The following is a 21,270-nucleotide window of genomic DNA, read 5'->3' on the forward strand; positions in this document are numbered from 1 at the left end:
AGCTGTCCTAACATAGTCACTATTATTTCCAAAATAGTAGAAGTACATATGGTATTAGAGAACCTGATTTTCCTTTTCTTTTCCAACATTTGCAACACTCTTCTAGATGCAAAAGACTAACCTGTAGTTTATGTTAAAACCACTGTTTGCTTTTCCTAAAGAAAAAAAAGAAACAAACTCCAAATTAACAAAACAATAAAACGAAATCTCCAAAACCGATCATTCTCAATTTCTGCTAGTGGTTAATGAATCACATCAATCCCGCCTGTCCAATGCTGAAATACAGCAATTGGGTTACCACTTAGGAAGGTTTTTTTCAGAAACAGGATCTTGTCACACGTAATGATGACACGCACTTGTACATCTTGTTGTCCCATGGGCCAAAGTACCCACTGCCTCTTGATTCTTTCAGACTTGGTAGGAACAACGATGTTTCTTTAAATGTGCATTCTACCCCAAATATGCAAGGTGGAAACCATAAATCTGGCCTTATACTTCCATGTATTGGTTAATCCTGGTAGCTAAGTGCCCTAAACATCTTTGTACTAATTTAGGAGCTGCTTATCAGCTGTGGCTTCCCATTGTTGTGGCTACGATGTGAGAGTGTGGTGTATTCACAGGATCAGGCCTTAATTTTCCAAGTGCTGCATTTGCCCTACAAAATGGCAACAATCCAGACTGCAGGACTTGAAAGTTTGCTTGATCTTCACAGAAAAGAATGAAGATAGATGTGCATGCATCTTTGAATTTCATTAGGCTCGTGTGACCCTGGACCCCACTCAACAAGGCAGCATTAACAGTACTGGTGAGCAGAACAATTTCTGTATTTCTAGACCAATAAAAATACAAAGGCTACCTATTTTTATTAGGAAGAATGTTACATCCCTAAGACTCAATTTGGACACCAGAAATTAAAGTTCGGTTTCTAAAATAAATGTTTCAAAAAGCTGAAACGGAGGTAGAAAGTGTGCTTAGTTTCCTGATGTCTTCACTGAAGAAAACACATCCCCTTTTTATTCCATAGACTGCTCAATATCCCTAGTGCCTTAAAAGCAGCTCTCTTCACATAGACGGAATTTATCATGAACTACACAGGTAAAAACACTATATGCAGATTTCTAATGCCAAATGCCATATATAACTGTAGAAGAAAACACTCTACTCTCTGAGTTCATTTTTTTTATGTTTGTTACTAGGAAGCAAGCTTTTTATCAGGTAAAACAATAAGATACTGCAAGTGTAATAACAAGATTTTTATGTACAGAATTTTACAAGATTACCTAAATTAATCTGCAGTGGAAACACTCTAGGTTTCAGTGTGATTACTCAAAAGATGAATTTGGCCTTAGGTCTCTGTAGGAGGGCTGCACCTCCCCTTCCTCTTCTAGGGGAAGAGGAAGGGGTAAAATCAAACAGGAGAAGAATGTTTCTGGAAAAGAATAATGTGTAAACAGAATTCTCCCTCTATAAGCAGCTGGAGAAGGGAAAGAAAAAAGAAATCACTCATAATCTCTAACAGTTCATGCTTTTAACATTAAAAAATTAATGTAATGAAATATTCAGCTAATGACCATGACCTAGAAGTTTTCCTTCACTGATCTTTTTGCTCCTCTTAAAGAGCAAAAAAAAAAGCTTTAAAACAGAAGTAATATTGCCTTTATCAGTCTTTGACCTGCCATGCATGATGCGGGTACAACACAAAGTACCAAGAGAGGCTTATGTTGTAAGGAGTATTAAGACACACCTTCTGTGCTCTGCTTCCAATTAGCTCATGGTTTTTCCCCAGTAGTTTACAGAAACACCAAGCAAGAGACACAGGAGCCCATCCAAAGTGCTCCTTACAATGACTTCAGCTGTTTTCATTAGCATAGTGCTCTTAAGGAAAGGTCTACTCTCTCCATATGCACACACAACCCCCACAGGACTCCATGGGAGTTAAGCAAGGGCATGAAGAGAATAAATCTTTAAGGCAAGTGCAGGAAGACAAAAAGCCTTTAAAAAAGCAGCAGTTTATAAAGATGGTAGCTGCTGTTATGCATCCATTCAAACAAAACACAGCAGAATAAAGCACTGTTACTGGCATTTCTATAGTACAGTACTGTATTTATTGACAAATTAAAAGTATAGGATCAATTGAGAAATGTATGTTTCTGCTCCCATGCTCCTGCCACATTATCTAGGCTGGCTTGTATTTTTACAGGTAAGCGAATAACAGCTAAATACATATATAGCCAGAAAACAACCGAGCTGTTGTGGTTTTTCTTTTTTTTTTTTTTTTTGCTTTAAGTATCTGCTTGAATTATACATGTTTTTACTGAAAAAGTGCAACTTATATTCAAAAGTATAGTTAATACAAAGAAAAATTTAAAAGACCCATTTCCTCTAATGGGCATTCTTGAGTATAAATTCATCTTACCTCAGTATACCAATCAGAAGATAACAGCAACACATGTAATGTTTCTCTTAACAGTCTCTTTAAAATGCAGGATCATTCTGAGACAGAAGTAAGCCCACTTCTACAATGTGCTATGGAGTTTTTATCGGAGAGTTATTTATGAGACTTGGAAAGTGGTTTTACTTGACAAACTCTAAATACAAGCAGCATTACACTGTTCAACAAAACATGTTCATGACACAGCAATCACAAAGACTTTGAGGTCAGGCTACTGTGGTGGCACAGGCCAGATGAATCAGTATGTACACCAGCATCAATGCTTTACATTAAAGGAAGTGGTCACCTCCATTGCTGGCCATCCCCTCCCTCCTTTCATCCCCATAGTCCACTTGATCCATACCACTGTCCCCAGTGCAGGTGGGGAAGGTGGGGCACAGAGTACATTTTCATTTTTTTAATGTTGGTTACACATGCTTTCAGTTCGCGAGGGCAACCAGTGCCACAGCGGATGCTTATGCTCCGGTGCCACTGCCTGCATCCCCACTGCGGTTTGCCTCCCTCCCACCCCTCCCTGCCAGGGTGGAAGGTGCCCTCACAGCCCTGCCCTCACAAGGAGCTGCTGGAGCTGGATTTTTTGGATCGCTTGATCATGCTGGGGTGAAATTCGGTGTGGCGGCGGGCATGCTTTGTCAGGTGGTCGCTCCGCATGAAGCGCTTCTCACAGAGCGGGCACCGAAACTGTTTCTCACCGGTGTGGGTTCGGTAGTGCCGGGTGAGCTCATCTGAGCGGGAGAACTTTTTAAGGCAGTCAGGCCATGTGCATGGGAATGGTCGCTCGCCTGCAGGGAGGGAAGAATGACAAGAGATTTAGCAGGGGGGTAGAAGTAATGCAGGCCTGCACGTACCAGCTTTGCCGAGGAGCTGGGGAACACGCTGCTGAGGGGAAAAAGCTGCTTTTGTTTCCTGCCATGGTGCCAGCGTCTGTGGAGTTGTTGATGACTCGCTTCATCAGGTTTCAGTCTCACCTCCAGCTGAAGCCAAACACACCCCCCCCCAACTGCATGAAACTTGTACTCAGTAGAGAACCTTACACGACCCCAAAGACTGTCAAAACAACAGATGAGCTCTGCCTGTGCCTGTACGTTTTTTATGTTCGGCTCACTACAGCAGTTTTGGAAAGGAGCACCAGTATTATTCCTCTGACACTTCCATTCTGCTGAGTAAAATAATCTGTAACCGTTAGAAAAGAAGCCAACAGAAATCCTTCACCCAGAACAAGTCATTCCAGCCTAGGAAGAACTGAGCGGGGAGGGATCAGTGAGGGTGGTGCAGCCTCAAGGCAGCAAACACATTAGAGCAAAACCACTGTGGCTGCAGAGAGAGGTCCCATGACCCCCTCTCCTCCCTGAAAGCCCTAGAGAGTCTCTCTTAAATAACACAGTCGTTTTTGTGGTTTAGGCTCCTAATGATACAGTGCCCCCTGACAGGCGGCTGCTACGTTCCAGACCTACCTGCACGCAGTAGAGCTGCAGCCAGACAAGCATGACTGTGCAGGTTGCAGCAGCCCCCCGTGCAGCACAGCTGCTTCCCCTGCACCTTCTTCCCTCACCTTGTGGAAATGCTGGTCCTCAGTCAGGGGAGAAGGATACAGAGCGCAACACAGCCAGTTGCTTTGAGCATGGTGGAAGCACAGCTGCCAGCCATCCCAATCCAGGGCTGTTTTTTTTTTAAATAAACTGGTTTCTTGGCTTTCTGCTGTATGCTTTTAGACATGGTTGGAAGCCTTTCTGAAAAACCACTAGCTGTATAAAAGAAATTATTAAAATGGTACATAGGTTCACACATGCATGAAGGCCATGACCGTAGTAGCTACACAGCCAAGCACCACCAGGAGCCATGCAGAGCACTTCATCAGTGCACGCCTCCTTCCCCTGGCTTTGCCCTACTCAGCACCTGCCCTTGGCAGCTGAGGCAAACATTTCACTTGCACTGCTCTTTTGCTATCTATCTCACGGTTTCTGTCACAGCTCCTGAAAGCTGGCAGCAGTAGGAGGTGCAGAACAGCTTTCTAGCTCCCCTTGGGGATGTGAGAGAAGTACTATACATCTTGTATGTGTGGAGGCATCGAGTATATGGCTCTATGTCAGGCACTTACAGAGCGGTGGAAGCAGCTCAGGCAACCTGTCCCATCCTCAGAAGGCACATTTCAAGCTATCTACCTCAGGACAGCTCTTCAGCCTCCAGAAGTGTCTAACTGCAGTATAGGGAGATCAGGTGCCTAGGGTTGATAACAAAGATCATAGTCTTTGGGGTGCAGCATGTATTTTAGGCACAGTAGTATCCAACCCATATGCCTAAAAGAAGTTTTTTGAATCTGGTCCCATCTAGCCCTTAAGAAACTGGGGTCCCCACACCCTCCCTCCCTGGAATTGCAAATGGGAAGACAAAATGGACCTCAGTTACTGGAATTTCCCCTGAAACATAATGGGAGCAGTGTGACTTCCACCATTGCTACTCCATATACTCATTTCACTTGCCAGGGGAAAGCACTTTTATGTTATGCAGTGTAACCACAAAGCCTAGGGGAAAGGCAGGGCTTGCTTACACAACGATGCCTTGTGTATGTTTGGCACCACACTCCCCATGGAACCAGCTCTGAAGTCAGCAAGGGGAGTGCCAAAGGTCACAGGGATCTTGGCGTGGCCGAGGCATGCCCTGCTACTGAGGAGCGCCGCCGTGCGCTGCGATGGCAGATGCAGCAGAGATCGCTTCCAGAGACGAGCAGCTGCACTCCCTCAGAAGCACAGGAGCTACCACCGGCACCTGCCACCCACTGCTGAGCCCACAGGTACAGTGGCGGAGAACAACTCCACCACCTCAGCCACACAAGCTCATAGAGGCTGTCACAGCCACACTGTACATCTGAAAGTAGGCCAGGCATAATCCCTGGCACCAGGACGCATTAAACTCCAGGCTTCCCAAAGCAGAGAGAGAAGGGGGAGGGAGTCTTTTCTAGCCCCTCAAGGGTTGTCTCTGAACCTGAAGATCTGCTGCTCCATTCAGTCACAAAGCCCTAATCACTGACATGAGGGCTGGTACTTCAGTAATAGACTACATAGGTGCAGAACAGGAGTGGAGTGCACATTCAGGAGGCTTATAAGACAAGCTAGAGATGCTTGATGACATGTGATGAACTCAGCAAAGCTGGTTGCTGTATTTGCTGTTTGCATTTGACACGCTGTTTTTTAAAAGCAGCACAGATGTTTGTGGAAGAGTCCTCACATCAAGCAGGTATGGCAACTGCATACAACCTGGCAGCCAATGGCACAGAGAGCTCCATCTGAAGATAATGGATTTCTGTGTCATCTCTCAGTCAAGAAATATCTTTTCCACATTATTTTTGCCCTTTAGTTTTGGGAGTAGCAATGCTACAAAAGCTTGAAACACACAGAATGAACTATCAAAACAGGGTGCTATTATATGTCATTTGTTTTGGTAGCAGCACGCCTTTTACATCTTAAGATATGCCTTACATAAGATTTCCATCAAGGGATAAAAGAATGGTCAATGGTATATCGTGATACCTTAAAATTATGTGTGATAAGATCTGAGCACAAGAGATCCAAGATGTAAATAATTTTATTTAAATATACATATATTTATCTCCAGTGTGGCACTCGAAGTAACAAGTAAAACAATCTGATTTACACATTACAGGAGCAGATGCATCTGCAAAATTCCCATTCTTCCTCCTGTGTGCCACTAGGAACACAGTGGGAAACAGTTTATGCTAAGCACAAGCTACAGGTGGCTTTTCACAGGTCTTCTCTTAAAGGATTCCTGCTCCTGCACCCCTGGCTTTAAATCCTCTATGGACAAAAATGCCATTGCAGAGCCTTTCAATCTTTGCTTTCTTGCTTCACCTGACCTTTTCTCCTTGCTTCTGCTCCCCCACCCCCTACCTCAAACAGTTAGCTGCTTCTTTCTCTGCAAGTTTAAACTCTGCATCCAAACTGCTTTGTATTACCTGTAGTAGGTCCACCTTGTTTTATTCCATTTCCATTTTATTCTGAATAGATGGTAAATTATTAAGATTTTTTTGCCCTACTCTGGGGCGTTTCATATTTTCCTACACTTTCATCTCATGCAGTAAGGGTTTCTAAAAAAAAGAGTGGGCATTAGCAGACTTGTTCATAGTGTACGTAGCACTGGCATCGTGATTCATTATCTCCCTTCTCACTACGAAATACTGCTTTGGATGTGGATGACGGAGGTTAGGAACTGCAGTTTGTGGTGGCTTTAACGAGGATAAACTTGTTCAGATGAACAAGGGATAGAGAAGTTTTGAGTGGCTTTTTTTCTGGGAGAAAGGAGGCTGTGTTTGAAAAAGCTGAAGACAAAGTTGATGATCACACACTTCGGCAACCTTCCTGGCAGGTAACAAAACATGTACTAGGACTGGAACACATTGAGCTTCTGTGGTGGAATAAAGTACTAATTTTACATGAATTACTATAACAAGTTGAGCACTGGCTTTACCAAAGACATTCAGCGATTGCTGATGGTGTGGACAGAAGTCTGGTCAAGGTGAACGGTTTGCTAGGCTCACACTGTCTTTCTTGCTGATAGAAATAAGGTTGAACACAGTCATGAGTTTTGAGTTTGGCACTACTACGGGCTAACGCAGAACAGTTTGCTGTCACATAATGCTAATGACACTGCTTCACACATTAACGAGAAAGCGAAATTGGCCGTATCGACAGCTGCATGAGCGGACATCTAATTCGACACCCTTGACTGGCTTGCCTTACCAAAGATGAGACCACAAAGCCCATGGTGTGATCAGGCTGCCTGGCCTTCATAGCAGCAACTATTTTAAGTATCAAAACTGAAGAAGAGTTCAGAGTTTGACTTCTGTGATGTGATGTTCTGTGCACAACTCCCACTTCATGCCCAGCCGCTGACACAGCATGGCTAGCCTCCCTCCTGCTGCAGGGACGTCCACCTTGTCCTGAAGTCCAGCTGGACAGAACCGCAGCAGGGCTGATCCTTCCTGCCAGAAACACAAAGCAGCTGATGGGAAACACGGAGAAGGGAAAGCACACAAATATGGAAAATGCAAATAGTGAAATCTCTTGCCAACAGGTGAGAACAAAAGCACTTAGAAAACAGGACTGGCATAATCAGCTCTTCATGGTTCTGATGAGAGAATCTAATCCCCACCTTCATGTTCCGAGATCCTCCTTTACCCCTGTGGCTGCCAGAGCTTGAGATTTCCAACAAAATCTTGGTACCCTAGGAATAACTAGTCCTGAACCATAGTCCATGACTCAGAGATGACAGTGATAATAATTTTTCTTTTTTTTTTTTTTATCTCCTGTAATCCTACTCACTCGTGTTTTTCAGTGTCTCCTGCAATATAACAGGATCCCTAGGCAGATGTCAAGAACGTGGTCCGGCTTACTGCAAGATGTGGGGAAAAAAAAAAGGCAGGCTATCTTCCTGGCTGCAGAACAGCTATCTCAGTCCTCTCACTTTTTCCCCCCTCAGTACTGTGCTTGCCCCACACATCCCAGATGAGCAGTCTCCTGCGGGACACTGGATTTGGACTCAGTGTCCATGCAAAACATATTCTGCTGAAGATTGATCCTACAGACATCAATGCATCCACTTTTGGGCAGTGACCAGAAGCCTTTCAAACAGCTTTCTTCTCTACTGAGATATTCCAAAATCAGATCATTAAAACATGGGGCAACCCCATGGTATACATGCTAGCGTGGAACAGCTTAGAGCAATATAATCAGTGAGGAATCTAATGCCGTGTGCCTAAACAAGGGTTTCTGCAACACCTAAACTGTAGCTTATCAGGTCTGGCAATAGATCAAACAGACACGACCTACATGATAGGCAGCAGGCTGATGGGTTGCAGCAAGGGGTTTACTCTACAAGTGCTCAGGACTAAATATCCCAATACAATTCAGACATTGTTTCAGGAAGTACTTAGACTACTCTGACATCCTCAAAAGCACTACTCAACAGCTGCTTGCAAATGCAGGTGTCTGAGTCACTTTCAAAAGACCAGATTGAAAACCACCTGCTGAAACCACCGCTGCAGAGCTGCTGGGAGCCTAAATCCCAGTGAGATGCAGTGCTGCTGTTACTACCCACGTGACATAGCATCAGACACAAGGGATACCCTTACAGCTTCTCTGCCAGACCACAACCTTCCCTGCCTGTCTCTGGGGCTTCCTTTGGGGACTTCCCAGGGAAGCCACCTGGGAGAGGAGATGTCCTCAAACCTCACCAGAGGGTTAAATCTACACTTTCATGGCTGAGAGGCGTGCCCTCAGCAAAACACTCTTGGGTGCACAGGAGAAGTTCCCAGCTCCACTCCTTTCCTATGTTATTTCCATTCAAGCTCCCCTGTTTTGCAGAAATACTTAAATACTAACTAAGCAATGAAGATAGACTGACTCCTACCCTGGTGCTTAGGGCAGTTACTTGGAATCAGTCAGCAGTGGGCTTAGGCTCCTGTCCTGTCTAAATGATTAAATCTATGCTTGCTAAGGGGCAACAGCTCTGCCAGGGAAGGAGGAATGTGATCTTGCATGCATTCAGAAAGATAATATACTTTTTGTTATTTCACAATGCATTTATTGCCCAGTATTTCAAAGATTGTTCCCTCAAGTTTAAAGTATTTAAGGAGTGCTTTCAGGCTATTCACAGTCATCAGGACTTGAATATAGATGGCAAACTATGCTACCACAATTAAACACTATCTGAAGTGTGCTTTGCCATCATTACCCCAGCTTCTGGCCGTTTAATCTCAATTTGGACCCTCCCTTCTCCTCCAGCTGCAGGTTCGGGAACTATGCGAGGCCACAAGGGGGGCAACCTGGTGCACAACAGCCAATAAAAGGGAATCGTTCCCACAGGGATCCTAACAGCTGAAGCTGCGAGACATATAAGCTCACAAGAGCAGGTGACACCCACCACATGATTTTCAATGCCACAGTGCAACAGTATGCAGGAACTAGGTAAAGCTGCATTTTCAATATATCCATCTGGAAGCAAGAGTCACACTCTTACAGATAATGCCTGCTCACTGCCTCTCTGTCCTACATGTGTACTTCTCCATGCTGATTCAATTAATATAGAAAGTTTTCTGGAGTGCTTTACACCTGGAACACATACATTTGCTTAATGTTTTTAATTTTTAGCAGAAAAAAACAAACCAAAAAACAGAACAACCAGGAATCAGGCAACACAACTAAATCTTGAGGATTTTTGCCTACCTTACTCAGCTGTCAAGGCGAGACCTGGAGACATGCCCATTGGAACTCCAGCAATTTGCACGTTTGCATTAACCCTTGAGAAATGGGTTTCAGACAGAGCTCTGAATCCAGTAAAAACTGTCCTGCTAGCTCTGCTTTCTGTTCTCCAGTCTTTTTCTAAAGGATCTGGCAAACTGACGTTGCATGAGCTGGATAAGAGTGGCTTAAAATGTTAAATTTCAGACTATGCTCCCACAAAATACCCAAAAAAGCTCCCAGCAAGCAGAGGATTGTCAACACGTCAGCATCTGTACAGACTGTTGAGCTAGAGATAATCTAGAACACAAATAACGAAGCAGAACAGTCAAAGCTGAACCGATATGGGGGCTGGATCAATGCCATGATACCTAGATTGAAGCATTAGGCAGCTGCAGTGCTTCTATTCTCTTTCTTCCAGAAGTGCTCCTCAGCTTCATTGTGCAAACTGCCAACCCACAGGTCTACACCTCTGTCTACAGCCTACAGCCCTCCTTACCAGACTCTGGTAAAAGCTAAATGCCAGGAGGTCCCAAGGGTGCCATCAGCTGCTAGATGTAACAAAGCTCTTGGTATTGTTGTTACGGTCTACACAATGATACAGCTGGCTGAAAAACTCAGCTGAAGAGGGAGAACTTTTCACATTGTTCTTTGTGTGTCTAGCCTCTTCGTTAAGGGCACCTGATGCAGATGTGAACTTCCCACTGATCTGCAGCACCACAAACTAAGAATCATCTGGAAATTACTTCGCCGGGCAAGTAAACTCCTACAAGTCCTGCATAAGGAGGCATCTCATCAAACAGCTTCATGGTACCTTTTCTGTCCCTCTTCCCTGACCAGGAGGATCTGCTCTCAGTGGCCACGTGCCCTTTAACTGGCTTGAGGGTTTTTTCTCCTGCCAGCTTCTCTCCCCTGTTGGTAACTTGTCCTTTGCAACACACTCCCTGCCCAGACCTTCTGACTGAGATTGCCTGTTTGTTCTCTTACGCTTTCATTTTCCCTAGAAACCCTCTGGCCTGTATATCCCTCTCCATTAAGCTATCCATCCATGTCCCACCACTACCATTGAGGCTAACAATAACCCTACATATCAACAGCCAAAATTAAACGTCTGAAACTACCTATTTAGAGGAGTTTGTGCATTTTCAAGATAACTCTCCACATGGCTGTTGCTGCTCATCATTTTCTTGGTCAGTGAGTCCCTTGCTTTGTCCTGACCTCTGCACCGCTTCCAGGGCTCCAATCTTGTGCATGTCTTGATGATGCGTCTGGGCCTTTTTCTATGGGAAAGTCTGCAAGACTTTGTCATGCCATCTCAAGACTCTCAAGAAGACATGCCACTCTTAATCACTCCAGCCACCACCAGACTTCATCAGAATTTGTGTGTCCTATACTCCCTTAACAACATTACGGACAGGGAAACCATCACGTTGTAGAGCTATCCTTCCACCTGACTTCCTGACACCTAGCTTTTGGCTTGTGAGCCGTCAAGGATAATGCTGCCTTTCCTCTCCTACACCATGCACCTTAGAGACGTTACTGGGAACAACTCATGCAGAACAACCTTACCTGTAATGCCCTTCCTGCTCAAGGCACCATAATTAAGTAATAAATTCCAAATTATTTCTGCATGGTAGTGAGCGGGCAGGGGAGGCAATAGTTCAATTTTAGTGATACGCTTGTCCCAGTATCCCCAGGCCTTTCCAAATTAACACATTTTGAATGCTGGTACACACATGACAGAATGAAGAATCATAGAATCATTGAATCATAGAATCACCAGGTTGGAAGAGACCCACCGGATCATCGAGTCCAACCATTCCCACCAATCTTTAAACCACGCCCCTCAGTACCTCATCCACCCACACCTTAAACGCCTCCAGGGACGGCGAGTCAATCACCTCCCTGGGCAGACCGTTCCATTGCCCAGTGACCCTTTCAGTGAAGAATTTTTTCCTTATGTCAAGCCTGAACCTCCCCCGGCGGAGCTTGAGGTCATTGCCTCTTGTCCTGTCCCCTGTCACTTGGGAGAAGAGGCCAGCTCCCTCCTCTCCGTAGAAATAGCATGGGCCTGGTGAGGAATCAAAGAACTATCTCCTTGGAAACAGGCAGAGTTCAGGCTTCTTTGATTTCTTCCTACAAACCCCACTCAACTAAGGGACACTAAGTTCAGTAGAATTGGCGGCACGAGCGAGGAAGCTGTTTGCCAAAGTAAGATGTGCAGTGCCATCCACTGACCTTTTTCTCTTAAGATCAATACAGAAAATAGTTTCTGATGCATGGCTAATATGGGTCTTCTGAAAGTTGAACTAGAGTCCCAAGCAGTTACAAAGGTATTTTTTAGTCTCTGAAATACAGAATGCCTTTGAACTAACAAGTTTAAAGAATCATTAATAAGATACAGACCCCTAATCTTGCAGCATCAAGTCCCTGGTCTTCTACTCGTCCACCTTTACTTAGTATTTCATTCTTTGGTTTGCATTAGCTCACTAAAGACGGTGTGCTGCGTTTTCAGATTCCCACCATTACACACTGCACAGAGGAGTACCCAGAGCATTCCAGCTTGCTCAGTTAGTGACTAAAGAGAGCTGTGGCTACAAACTCACAAGTCTGAACAAAAATCCTAAAGCTACTTCCCAAGATAGGGAGAATGACATTAAATATTAAAAACTTAAGACCAGGAAGCTCCTACTGGAGGCTGTGTACCTACTTCCACCCACTAAAGGATATGCAGCAGTAAGAAACCCAGTTGGTGGCTCACTGAAAAAATGGCAGGCAGATTAAAGTGACTCAAGAGGCTCAGATAGATGAGAGAAACTACTTGCAAAAAAAAGGAAAGAAAATGGTACTAAGCACTAATGTTCTGCAATATACAGTTAAGAATAACTCCAGAGGTCCCACTGTTGCTAAGGAATTGTTCTGCCATCTGTAAAAATAATTAACATTAGCAGTATCATTTAGCATTTCCGTTAGCTACAATTAGTTGTTCACATTAGGAAGCTCTGAAAGTTCATTACTGCTGGATGTCTGTAGTGGTTGTAATCACACAGAACTACTGTGGTGGTATATCAACGCATCTGATTCAAACATCTCTTACTTGGAGCTAAGGCCACCCACTTGTGAGCAGCACACACTAAACCTCATGCCACTTCTGGAGATACTTATTATAATGCTACTGCTTACAGCAAGTCGTGTGGGTTGTACAGTACATTAATTTACATGTCACCACACAGAACGCTATCCCAGTTGATGTCTATTTTGGTTCTTGTATTGGGGTGGATATCTGAGCATGGGGTAGTAAGTGGAAATGATGCCAGCACGTTTTCCTTGTGACTTGCGGGCCAACGTTTTGCATGGCATCTGTTACATTCAGCCTTCAAAAGAGCATCAGAGCCGCAGTCTTTGAGCCCATAACACAACAACCCTTGGCACCAGTCCTGAGGTCATTACAGGGTCACAACTGACCACCCTTTCCCGGCTCACGGAGACAGTCCTAACTGTCTAACCACAGAGCTCATCTCTGAGCGACATCCAGTAATCCTCCTTCCCCTGATCTCTCAAGCTAAGCACCCAGCGGATCTGCCAGGAGGGCACAGGTAAGCAACTAGCACCGGGTCTCCTCCTCTGCAGTGCACGGAGGCCCGGGCGCAAAGGCAAGCCTGAGCGACAGAAGTCCAGCTGGAGCTCAGACGCGGCCGTGCCCTACCCAGTTAAATGCTACAGCCATGCCCCGTGGTACATTCCTCGCGTGATAAACTCGTTTTGTACCTCACCGCGTACCATCACTGCCAGCAGACGAAACCTCAAAAAAGGAATTGCCATCTACAGAACACATCTGAAGCATGTGAAATAAGTGTCGTCTTCTTTGATCCGCCCCTTTCCAGTCTCAAAAACAACCCTTCAATTTAGAGCTATTTTTAAACAGCCTCGCGTGTTGCGCTGTGACCCCAATTACAATTCGGACGCGAAATGGTTTTTATTGAGACGCTTTCACCAGAGGGGTTAAAAAAAAAAACCCAAGCGAACGGAAAAGTCGACATCGCCGACCCCTCAGCGCTTCGGCAGAGCCGGGGGAAGCGCGAATCGCCTCAAGAGGTGTTTTTTATCCCTGTGTTTCCACGCTGCCACACCCTCCGGAGCCCCGGGGCTCCCAGGATCGGAGCTCGGGAGCAGCGCCCGCGCCTCCCCGGGCGGAGGAGCCGGCGAGCGACCCGGCTCCCCGGGCTGCCCCGCCGGGCGCCCCGCGCCTCGCCCCCCGCATCCCGGCGGTGTCCGACGGCAGAAGGGGCGGCGCCCGCCCCGGCACCTTCGGGGGAGCCCAATTCCGCCCCGCTGCGAGCGCGCACCGGCGGAAAAAAAACCCCAAACAAACAAACAAAAAAAGAAACAAAAAAAAGAACCACAAACACGCTCCCGGCGATTTCCCCACCGAGGTCCCGCACCGGGCGCTGTGCCCCGCCCGCCCCGAGCTCGTTCCGCTGCCCGCGGGACCGCGGCGGCTGGGTGCCGGGAGGGGGGGGAGGGAAGGAAGGGGGGAAGAAAAAGAAAAAAAGAAAAACAAAAACGGAGGGGGAAAAAAAAAGGAAAAGAACCCACCGCAAAGCGGAAAGGCAGGGGGCGGGGGCGCCGGTGGGTTCATCCAAGGACAAGCCCTCGCTCGCTCGCTCCCTCCCCGCTCGCTCCCTCCCTCCGCCGCCGCTGACCTGTGTGCACCCGGTAGTGCGCCTTGAGGTGGGAGGACTTGCCGTAGACTTTGCCGCAGCCGCTGTAGGGGCACTTGTGCCGCTTCTCGGGCGCCAGCTTGCCCTTGGGGGCGGCCCCGGCGGCGCGCAGGCGGGGGGGCGGCCCCGGGGCCGCGCTGCGGGGCGGGCCGGAGCCCGGCTCGGTGCCCGCGTCGCTGTCGGAGCCCGCGTCCTCGTCGGGGCTCTCCACGCTGTCGCTGCAGACGGAGGGGGCGGGCGGCGGCGGCGGCGGCGGCGGGGACTTGTTCAGCTCCAGCAGGCTCTTGGCGATGGCCAGCAGCGCGCAGTAGTCCTTCCAGGCGTCGCGGGGGTCCCGTAGCTCCCGGGCCGCCTCTCCCTCGCCGGGCACCTTCAGCCGCGCCGCCTCGGGCACGGCCGAGCGGTTGGAGATAGAGACGAGGCACTGCGCGGCCACGAAGTCCACGTAGGCGACGGCCGACATGGTGCGGCCGCGCCCCGACGACGGCGGCGGCGGCGGCGGCGAGAGGGCTGTGCGAGCGCTCCGAGGGCGCTCAGCGCGCGCCCGCCGCCCCGCCGCCAGCCATGTCCCGCCCGCGGCGCGGGGTCTCCGCAGGAGGAGGAGGGCGGAAGGCGCGGGGGGAGCGGGGGACGGACTAAATAGCGGGGCGCCGGGCAGGTCCCTGGCCGCCGCGCCCCGGGGGCGGCGCGCAGCCGGCGCTGGGGGGAGCCGGCCCGGGTCCGGCGGAGAGGGGAGCGCCCGGCGCGCGCCCCCCGCCGCCCGCGTGCTCCTGCCCGGGGACGGCCCCGCCGAGTCCCATCACGTCAGATTCGGAGCAGCGCCCCCCACCCCCCCGCCCGCCGCCCCGCTCGCCCCCCCCGATTGGTCAGCGGGCAGGGCCGCCCGGCTCTGTTTACCTGCTCCCCCCGCCGCGCGCGGCGCCCCTTTTCTAGGGGGGGTGTGTCCGCCGCGCGGCCGCCCCGCCAATCCCCGCGCTCCCTCCCCCGGCCGCGTGCTACTCCGGGCGCCCCGCCGCGCCCGTTTAAAACGGCGACATCGAAGGCGGCGGGGGCCGGGGGGAGCGGGGAAGGACTCTGTGTGGGGGGGGGAGGCGCCGCTCCCGCCCGGCCGCAGGATCCGCGGCACCGACTCGGCCGCCCCCCACCCCCCGCCGCGGGACCTCGAGGGGGCGGGGGAGCGCGGCGCCGAGCGGGTTAAGCGCTTCCCCGGGAGCCGCACGGTCCCAGCAACCGGCGGGCCAATGGGAAGTGAGCCGGCTGATGTCACTGGCGGGGGCTCCGCCAATCGGCGCCCGCCCCCCCCGGAGTCCCGGCCGGAGCCTTCCCCGGGATGCGGAGGGAGTTGAATTCCCCCCTGGAAAAGCCGCGCCGGCAGCGGGGCCGGGGGCGCGCGGAGGTGGGGCTGGTTAAGGATGCTCCAGCGAACCCCGAGTAACGTCCCGCAGCGCGGCTCTGGCGTGGGAACGGACCTGCGCTGTGCAACGGGAAAACGAACAACTGTGTTCTGTATCGACCTGTATTAAAAATAAAAAATAAAATAATAAAATAAAAGTTGCCATCGTGCACAAACCAGACGTGAGTTGCGTTAGTTTGTATGATTCTGCTGATTTGCAAATGTCAGGAGAGAGCGTGATGGGGAAAGGCTCGGGCGAGGGAAGAACGCACGAGGCTCCCTGTGCAGTGTCAGTTAGAGTGAAGCCGGGGTGCCTGCGGGATCTCTGTGCAGCCGCCGGACAGAGCGAGATCAAGCCACAGCTGTCCGGAGTCCCCCGCCGAGCCAAGCCATCCACTGCAGCCCGTCCTGCCCCACGAAACGAGACAGGGCCCGGCGGGTAAAGAGCTCTACGTTGCTATTAATCTCTCCAGCTGATGTCATGGGAAAGTGGCTACAGAAATGAGGAAATGTTGCTCGCTTCCTGCAGGAAATGGATCATGTGTAGGGTGATGGGCATCAAATAGAAATCAGGCATAGAGCAATTTACCTCACAAGGCAGCCATCAAGGGATGAATGTCACTTTTGCTCAGTTTTCTGGGCTTCCCCCTCTCCCTCCCGGCTGATCTGAGACCCATTGGCCTCCAGTTCTTACAGGGCACCAGGCAGAATAAGAGGCCATAATATAATACCTGGAACTGATGGGAAGGAGAGAATGTGTTGTTCCTGTACTGCCAACACTGTGAGTAAATATAACTTTTGCTGTTTAGTAGCAGTGGCCACAGCCTTCCTTCAGTCCCTTCAGAGGGGCAACAGCATTTTCCACAGAAAGCTGCACCTTAGTTCGTCACTCTGGCTACCCAGCATGTAGCTTCACATTAACCATTCATCAGCTTTTTCCACAGCACTTTCAGAACTTCTTTGGCTGACACCATCCAAAAGTTCCTTCTAGGAGAGGTCATCACCCACTTTCAGTGACACAAAAGCTGCCTCTCAGGAGATGGTTTGCCTAATCCAAAGCTAACCATCACATTAACAAATCCTCCGCTACATACCCCTTGCATTAAATTATACTCTTCGTAGAGGCAAGTGTTAATAACTAAGGAAAAAAAGCCCAACCTTTTTCTGTTTGCTGGCTTGCTTTGAGCTAACTCTCGCCATGTAATGTAAAGGCTAGAAACTGATCTGTGGTCATTTCCACAATCAGAAAGCATACAGAGCTTTTAAAACAATTCCAGTTTGCCTCCAAGAATACATTGTCTGAAAAAGGCAAAATAACACCTTTCATTTGGAGTCCAAAGCTCCAAGATAATTAGGTCCAAACAACACAAATGATGCCAGTGAAATTTTATACTTGGTAATAGTGTCAAAATGACCGTGGCTGCTTTCTAAACAACAACATGTACCTGCTGAGGAATAGGATTGTGCTCACAAACTCCTTTGTCTCCAGACAATCCAGGTGGTAGTGAGGTCATATCTTTGATTTGAGTGTGGTGATGGTGATGTTTGGATTTGGTTTCAGAGCATCCATTTAATCCATGTTTTTAATTCACGCAAAGTTTGGTGGGGTTTTTTTTTGCAGTACCTGGGCTAATCAAGGATGATTGTTATAGCTCATAGAGATAATACCTTAAACCCACTGCATCACTTCGTTATAGCCCTGACACCTTGGGCGCTTTTGGCACTGAATGGCACTTGCTTGCCAAAGCCTGGAGTCCAAATTCAACCTGCCGGTTATGGCTCCAAAGCAGTTCCTTGTGGGCAGATGTTTGCCCTCTGTGCTGTCCTCAGGAACAGGAACACAGCACATCTGACCGCTCCTTCCCAGTAGCAGAGGTCTGCAGGTGCCAGGTGGAGGTCACTAGCAGCCTTTTTCGAGGCATCTGCTTGTTGTCTGAACCCAAGGAAAGGTGCACAGACAGGAGCTGTTGAGGGGAGGGCAGGGAGATGTTGTAGAGAGGAGTAGCAAAGATGCAAATGAGAACAGAGATTCAAGTGCCTGCAAAGAAGGAGAGGAGATCAAGTCTCTGTGTTGGTGTATGTGAAGAAGGCCATTCTTTCTATGTCTTTTCTCATCAGAAAGGTGCACACAGGTTCTGTGAGAGAGGGAGGAAGAGCTATTTTGGTTTTGAGGATTTCAAAAACATCTTCTGTTTTCAAAAGCAGAAGTTCTCAGAGGAGCAACCATGCCTGATCTCCTTTTCTCCATGACCCGTGAAATGTCTTGTACCCCAACCCAGTGCTTGATGTTAGCCTAAAACACTGCACCCTTTTTAGGAGGATGAGGATGTCCTGAAAGTACCTGTCAGGCATGCTTGGAGAGAACCAAAGACTGCAGGATGCTTCAAGATCTAGTACACTGAAGGGCTTTTCCTGCAAATGATAAGTGTAAATGACTGATAAGTGCTGCTGTGAAGGAGAAGACTTTTTTTTTTTTTTAAGGAACAAGTAGTCGTGTAAAGACTGTCAGGAGTCAGCCATAACCTTGTTCAGCTACTTTCTGTGGGCTTTCTGTGCTTTTCTTGGGCTTTTCCTGAGTGCCCAAGTTTCTTTTCTCATTGGTGTCTTTCTGCCAGGACAAAACAAAGAAATCCATCCTGCTTCTGTATTAATATTTGCTAATATTTTGAAGGCCAGAGGCTCCAAGCTTTATACCGTCTTCTGCTTTGACTCTTTTTCATTCTTTAAGGCCCTTGAAATGATGTGTGGTATAAGCTCCATACAATCTTATGAGATGTTGGGCACTAATCAATGGTTAGAAATGGCTGAAATTACGTGCTGAGATAAATGGCCTGTTTGCTGACCTGTGTTCTTAAAGCCTGTGACTGTGCTGAAAATCTGTTACGTGACTGATATTCTGGCAGTATTACAGAATGGTAATTCAGCGGTCAAATAAATGTGAACATGCTGTCAAGCATTTTACATGTATGTGGTATCTTTCACATCAATGTGTTGCCCAGTTTGCCTATTGTGAAGCCTGGTGCAGTTGGAAGGAACGTTTTAACCTTTTGAAGAAACACATCTCAGTCACTGAACACGCAGGGTGGACAGATAATTGCTGAAGTAAGACAAACCTTCAAATTCAACTCCTCTACATCAGAAGGGGAAAACAAGAGTCAGCACAGCTGATTGCCATATGAAGGCTTGCAAGACACAGTTAAGTATATTAAAACCAGCTTTTACACTAGCAAACTAGCCTTTTATTTTAAAAGCATCCATTAAGTAGAAGGCTACTGACTGAAGACACTTCTGGTCTCAAAATCCAGGAGGATTAGAGGTCTCAAATTCAACTTGCTTTGAGAACAAGCATTGTGGATACAAAGCTGTATCAGAGAATGCATTCCTGTCCCATTTACTACTTAGTGCAGCAAACCATTTGCTATATGAAGTATTCAAGAAGAGACTTGAAGTTTCTCTGTTCTTACCTCAAATTCCTTCTGGTCTAATTCCATCCATATTCTGCATGGCGGAATTGATGACAGGTCTCTGCCTTGAGCTCTTTCTACTATCTTCTGAATCACAGGTGAAGTCCTTAACTGTGACCAATTCTGCTGATCCTAAACCTCAGAAAGAAGGATGACTTCCTCCAGGGGGTTACCTCTTCAGGTGGTAAGCACCCAGGGGACATCTACAGCTGAATGAAATTACAGCCCATGTGGGCATGAAGGATCTGGTTTTAAACTCAGTTTGGGTACCGGTAGCCGTGTAGCCATGACAGCGTTGAAATCAGCATGGGGCTAGCTGCTTCACCACGCACCCACGATCCCAGATGGATCTTATAGCCCACATCAGATACCATCCTTCGCTGTGTGCGTATGGGTGTGCGAGTCTCAAGTTCAAAAGCAAAAAGCTAGACTAACGTTTATTTGTGAACATCTACCTTGTACTGTAGCAAAGACATCCAATAAAAAATGAACTAGTAGCAGAGCCAGCGGAAAACAGATGTGGGATTGTCTTGTGTTTTCCGCTAAGTTTAAAGGATGTGCTTCCACTTGATTCAATGGTTTACACTGTTCAAATAAAGTGATTTTAAAAAAATCCCCAACAGTCTATCCCTGTATTTTTCAAGTTTTGTGGCACAATATGAAGGGAAAACAACTTTTTGTTATTTCCATCAGGGAACACTGGAGCAGAATCCACCAGGTAAGTTCGTGGAGTGCCTTTGTATGCAAGGCCTTCAAAACTTCCTAATTAACATCGATGCAATAGCAAAAGTCAGTTCATGTCTCCTCTGCCGTTCCACCCAGGAAGGCTGGGATGGGGAAAGAGTGCTGGGATACAGGCAACAAGCACCGCTGGGCAGTTCACGCCCTGGACGAGGTGTTGTAATTATAGAATCACAGAATGGTTTGGGTTGGAAGGGATGTTAAAGATCATCCAGCTCGAACCCCCCTGCCATGGGCAGCGACACCTCCCACCAGACCAGGCTGCTCAAAGCCCCATCCAGCCTGGCCTTGAGCACCTCCAGGGATGGGGCATCCATGACTTCTCCGGGGCAACCTGTTCCACTGCCTCACCACCCTCTTTCTGTAAAATTTCCTCCTAAATCTAAAGAAAAGAAGGAAAGAAAAAAAAAGAAGAGAAAAGGAGAGGGATGGAAACCCAGTGACCTGTAACGCAGCCCGCGTGTGTCAGGGAAGGCGCGAGGTCTCCGAGGACCCGTTCGGGCCGCGGGCTGCAGGCGTACGTGCGGCGCCGGAGGGGGTGGGGCCCACCGCGCGGGCAGCGTCGCCGCTTTAAGGCTCCGGAGGCGGCGGAGGGAAGCGAGCAGCCGGGTTCATCTGAGGACACAGCCCCAGTTCTCAGAAATCCCCGCGCTGCGGGAACATCGAGCTCCCGTTACCGCAGTTGAACAAACTGCCCTAGATCGGGGGTGCCGGGACCGCCCCCCCGCGCCCGCCCCCGCCCCACGTGAGCTGCGTGGAGGCGCCCCCCCCGCGCTCCTTCCTCCCCGTGCTGCATCGCACCTGCCTGAGACTAATTGGGGGGTGGGTGTGTGTGTGTGCTCTTTTTTATTTTTTTTTAATTATCAATTTTATTTATTTATTTATTTATTTATTTATTTATTTATTTTTCACCGCGGGGAGGCCCCTGCAAGCCCGTGGCGTCATCCTTAACCCTCGCTGCGGCCACTGCCACTGAAATACGTGTATCTCCAAAATTGTATTGTTTCATACATAGCGGTATAATATAATATAATATAATATAATATAATATAATATAATATAATATAATATAATATAATATAATATAATATAATATAATATAATATAATATTAGAATCACCCGGTTGGAAAAGACCCACCAGATCATCGCGTCCAACCATTCCCATCAATCACTCAACCATGCCCCTCAGCACCTCATTAAGGTGCCTTAAACACCTCCAGGGAAGGGGACTCAACCCCCTCCCTG

General features: G+C 48.1%; 1 protein-coding gene across 1 annotated transcript; it reads right to left on the bottom strand.

Moving 5' to 3' along the window:
* Nucleotides 1–922: 922 nt before the first annotated feature.
* KLF9 (KLF transcription factor 9) lies at nucleotides 923–14,937 on the bottom strand. Its single transcript, XM_069879818.1, has 2 exons — nucleotides 14,409–14,937; nucleotides 923–3,234 (listed from the first exon to the last, which is right to left on the bottom strand). Exons 1-2 carry the CDS (start codon nucleotides 14,887–14,889, stop codon nucleotides 3,002–3,004), a joined length of 714 nt encoding a protein of 237 aa, XP_069735919.1. The 5' UTR covers nucleotides 14,890–14,937; the 3' UTR covers nucleotides 923–3,001.
* Between the last annotated feature and the right edge of the window lie 6,333 nt (nucleotides 14,938–21,270).

This window comes from Phaenicophaeus curvirostris, chromosome Z (genome assembly GCF_032191515.1).
Source record: "Phaenicophaeus curvirostris isolate KB17595 chromosome Z, BPBGC_Pcur_1.0, whole genome shotgun sequence".
NCBI lineage: Eukaryota > Metazoa > Chordata > Aves > Cuculiformes > Cuculidae > Phaenicophaeus > Phaenicophaeus curvirostris.

What these genes read in the sequence shown, in the direction of transcription:
- KLF9 (XM_069879818.1), bottom strand. Translation starts at nt 14,889, where the DNA reads ATGTCGGCCGTCGCCTACGTGGACTTCGTGGCCGCGCAGTGCCTCGTC. An exon ending in GCACTACCGGGTGCACACAG is followed by an intron (nt 3,235 to 14,408) that starts GTCAGCGGCGGC and finishes CCCTCCCTGCAG; the next exon opens with GCGAGCGACCATTCCCATGC.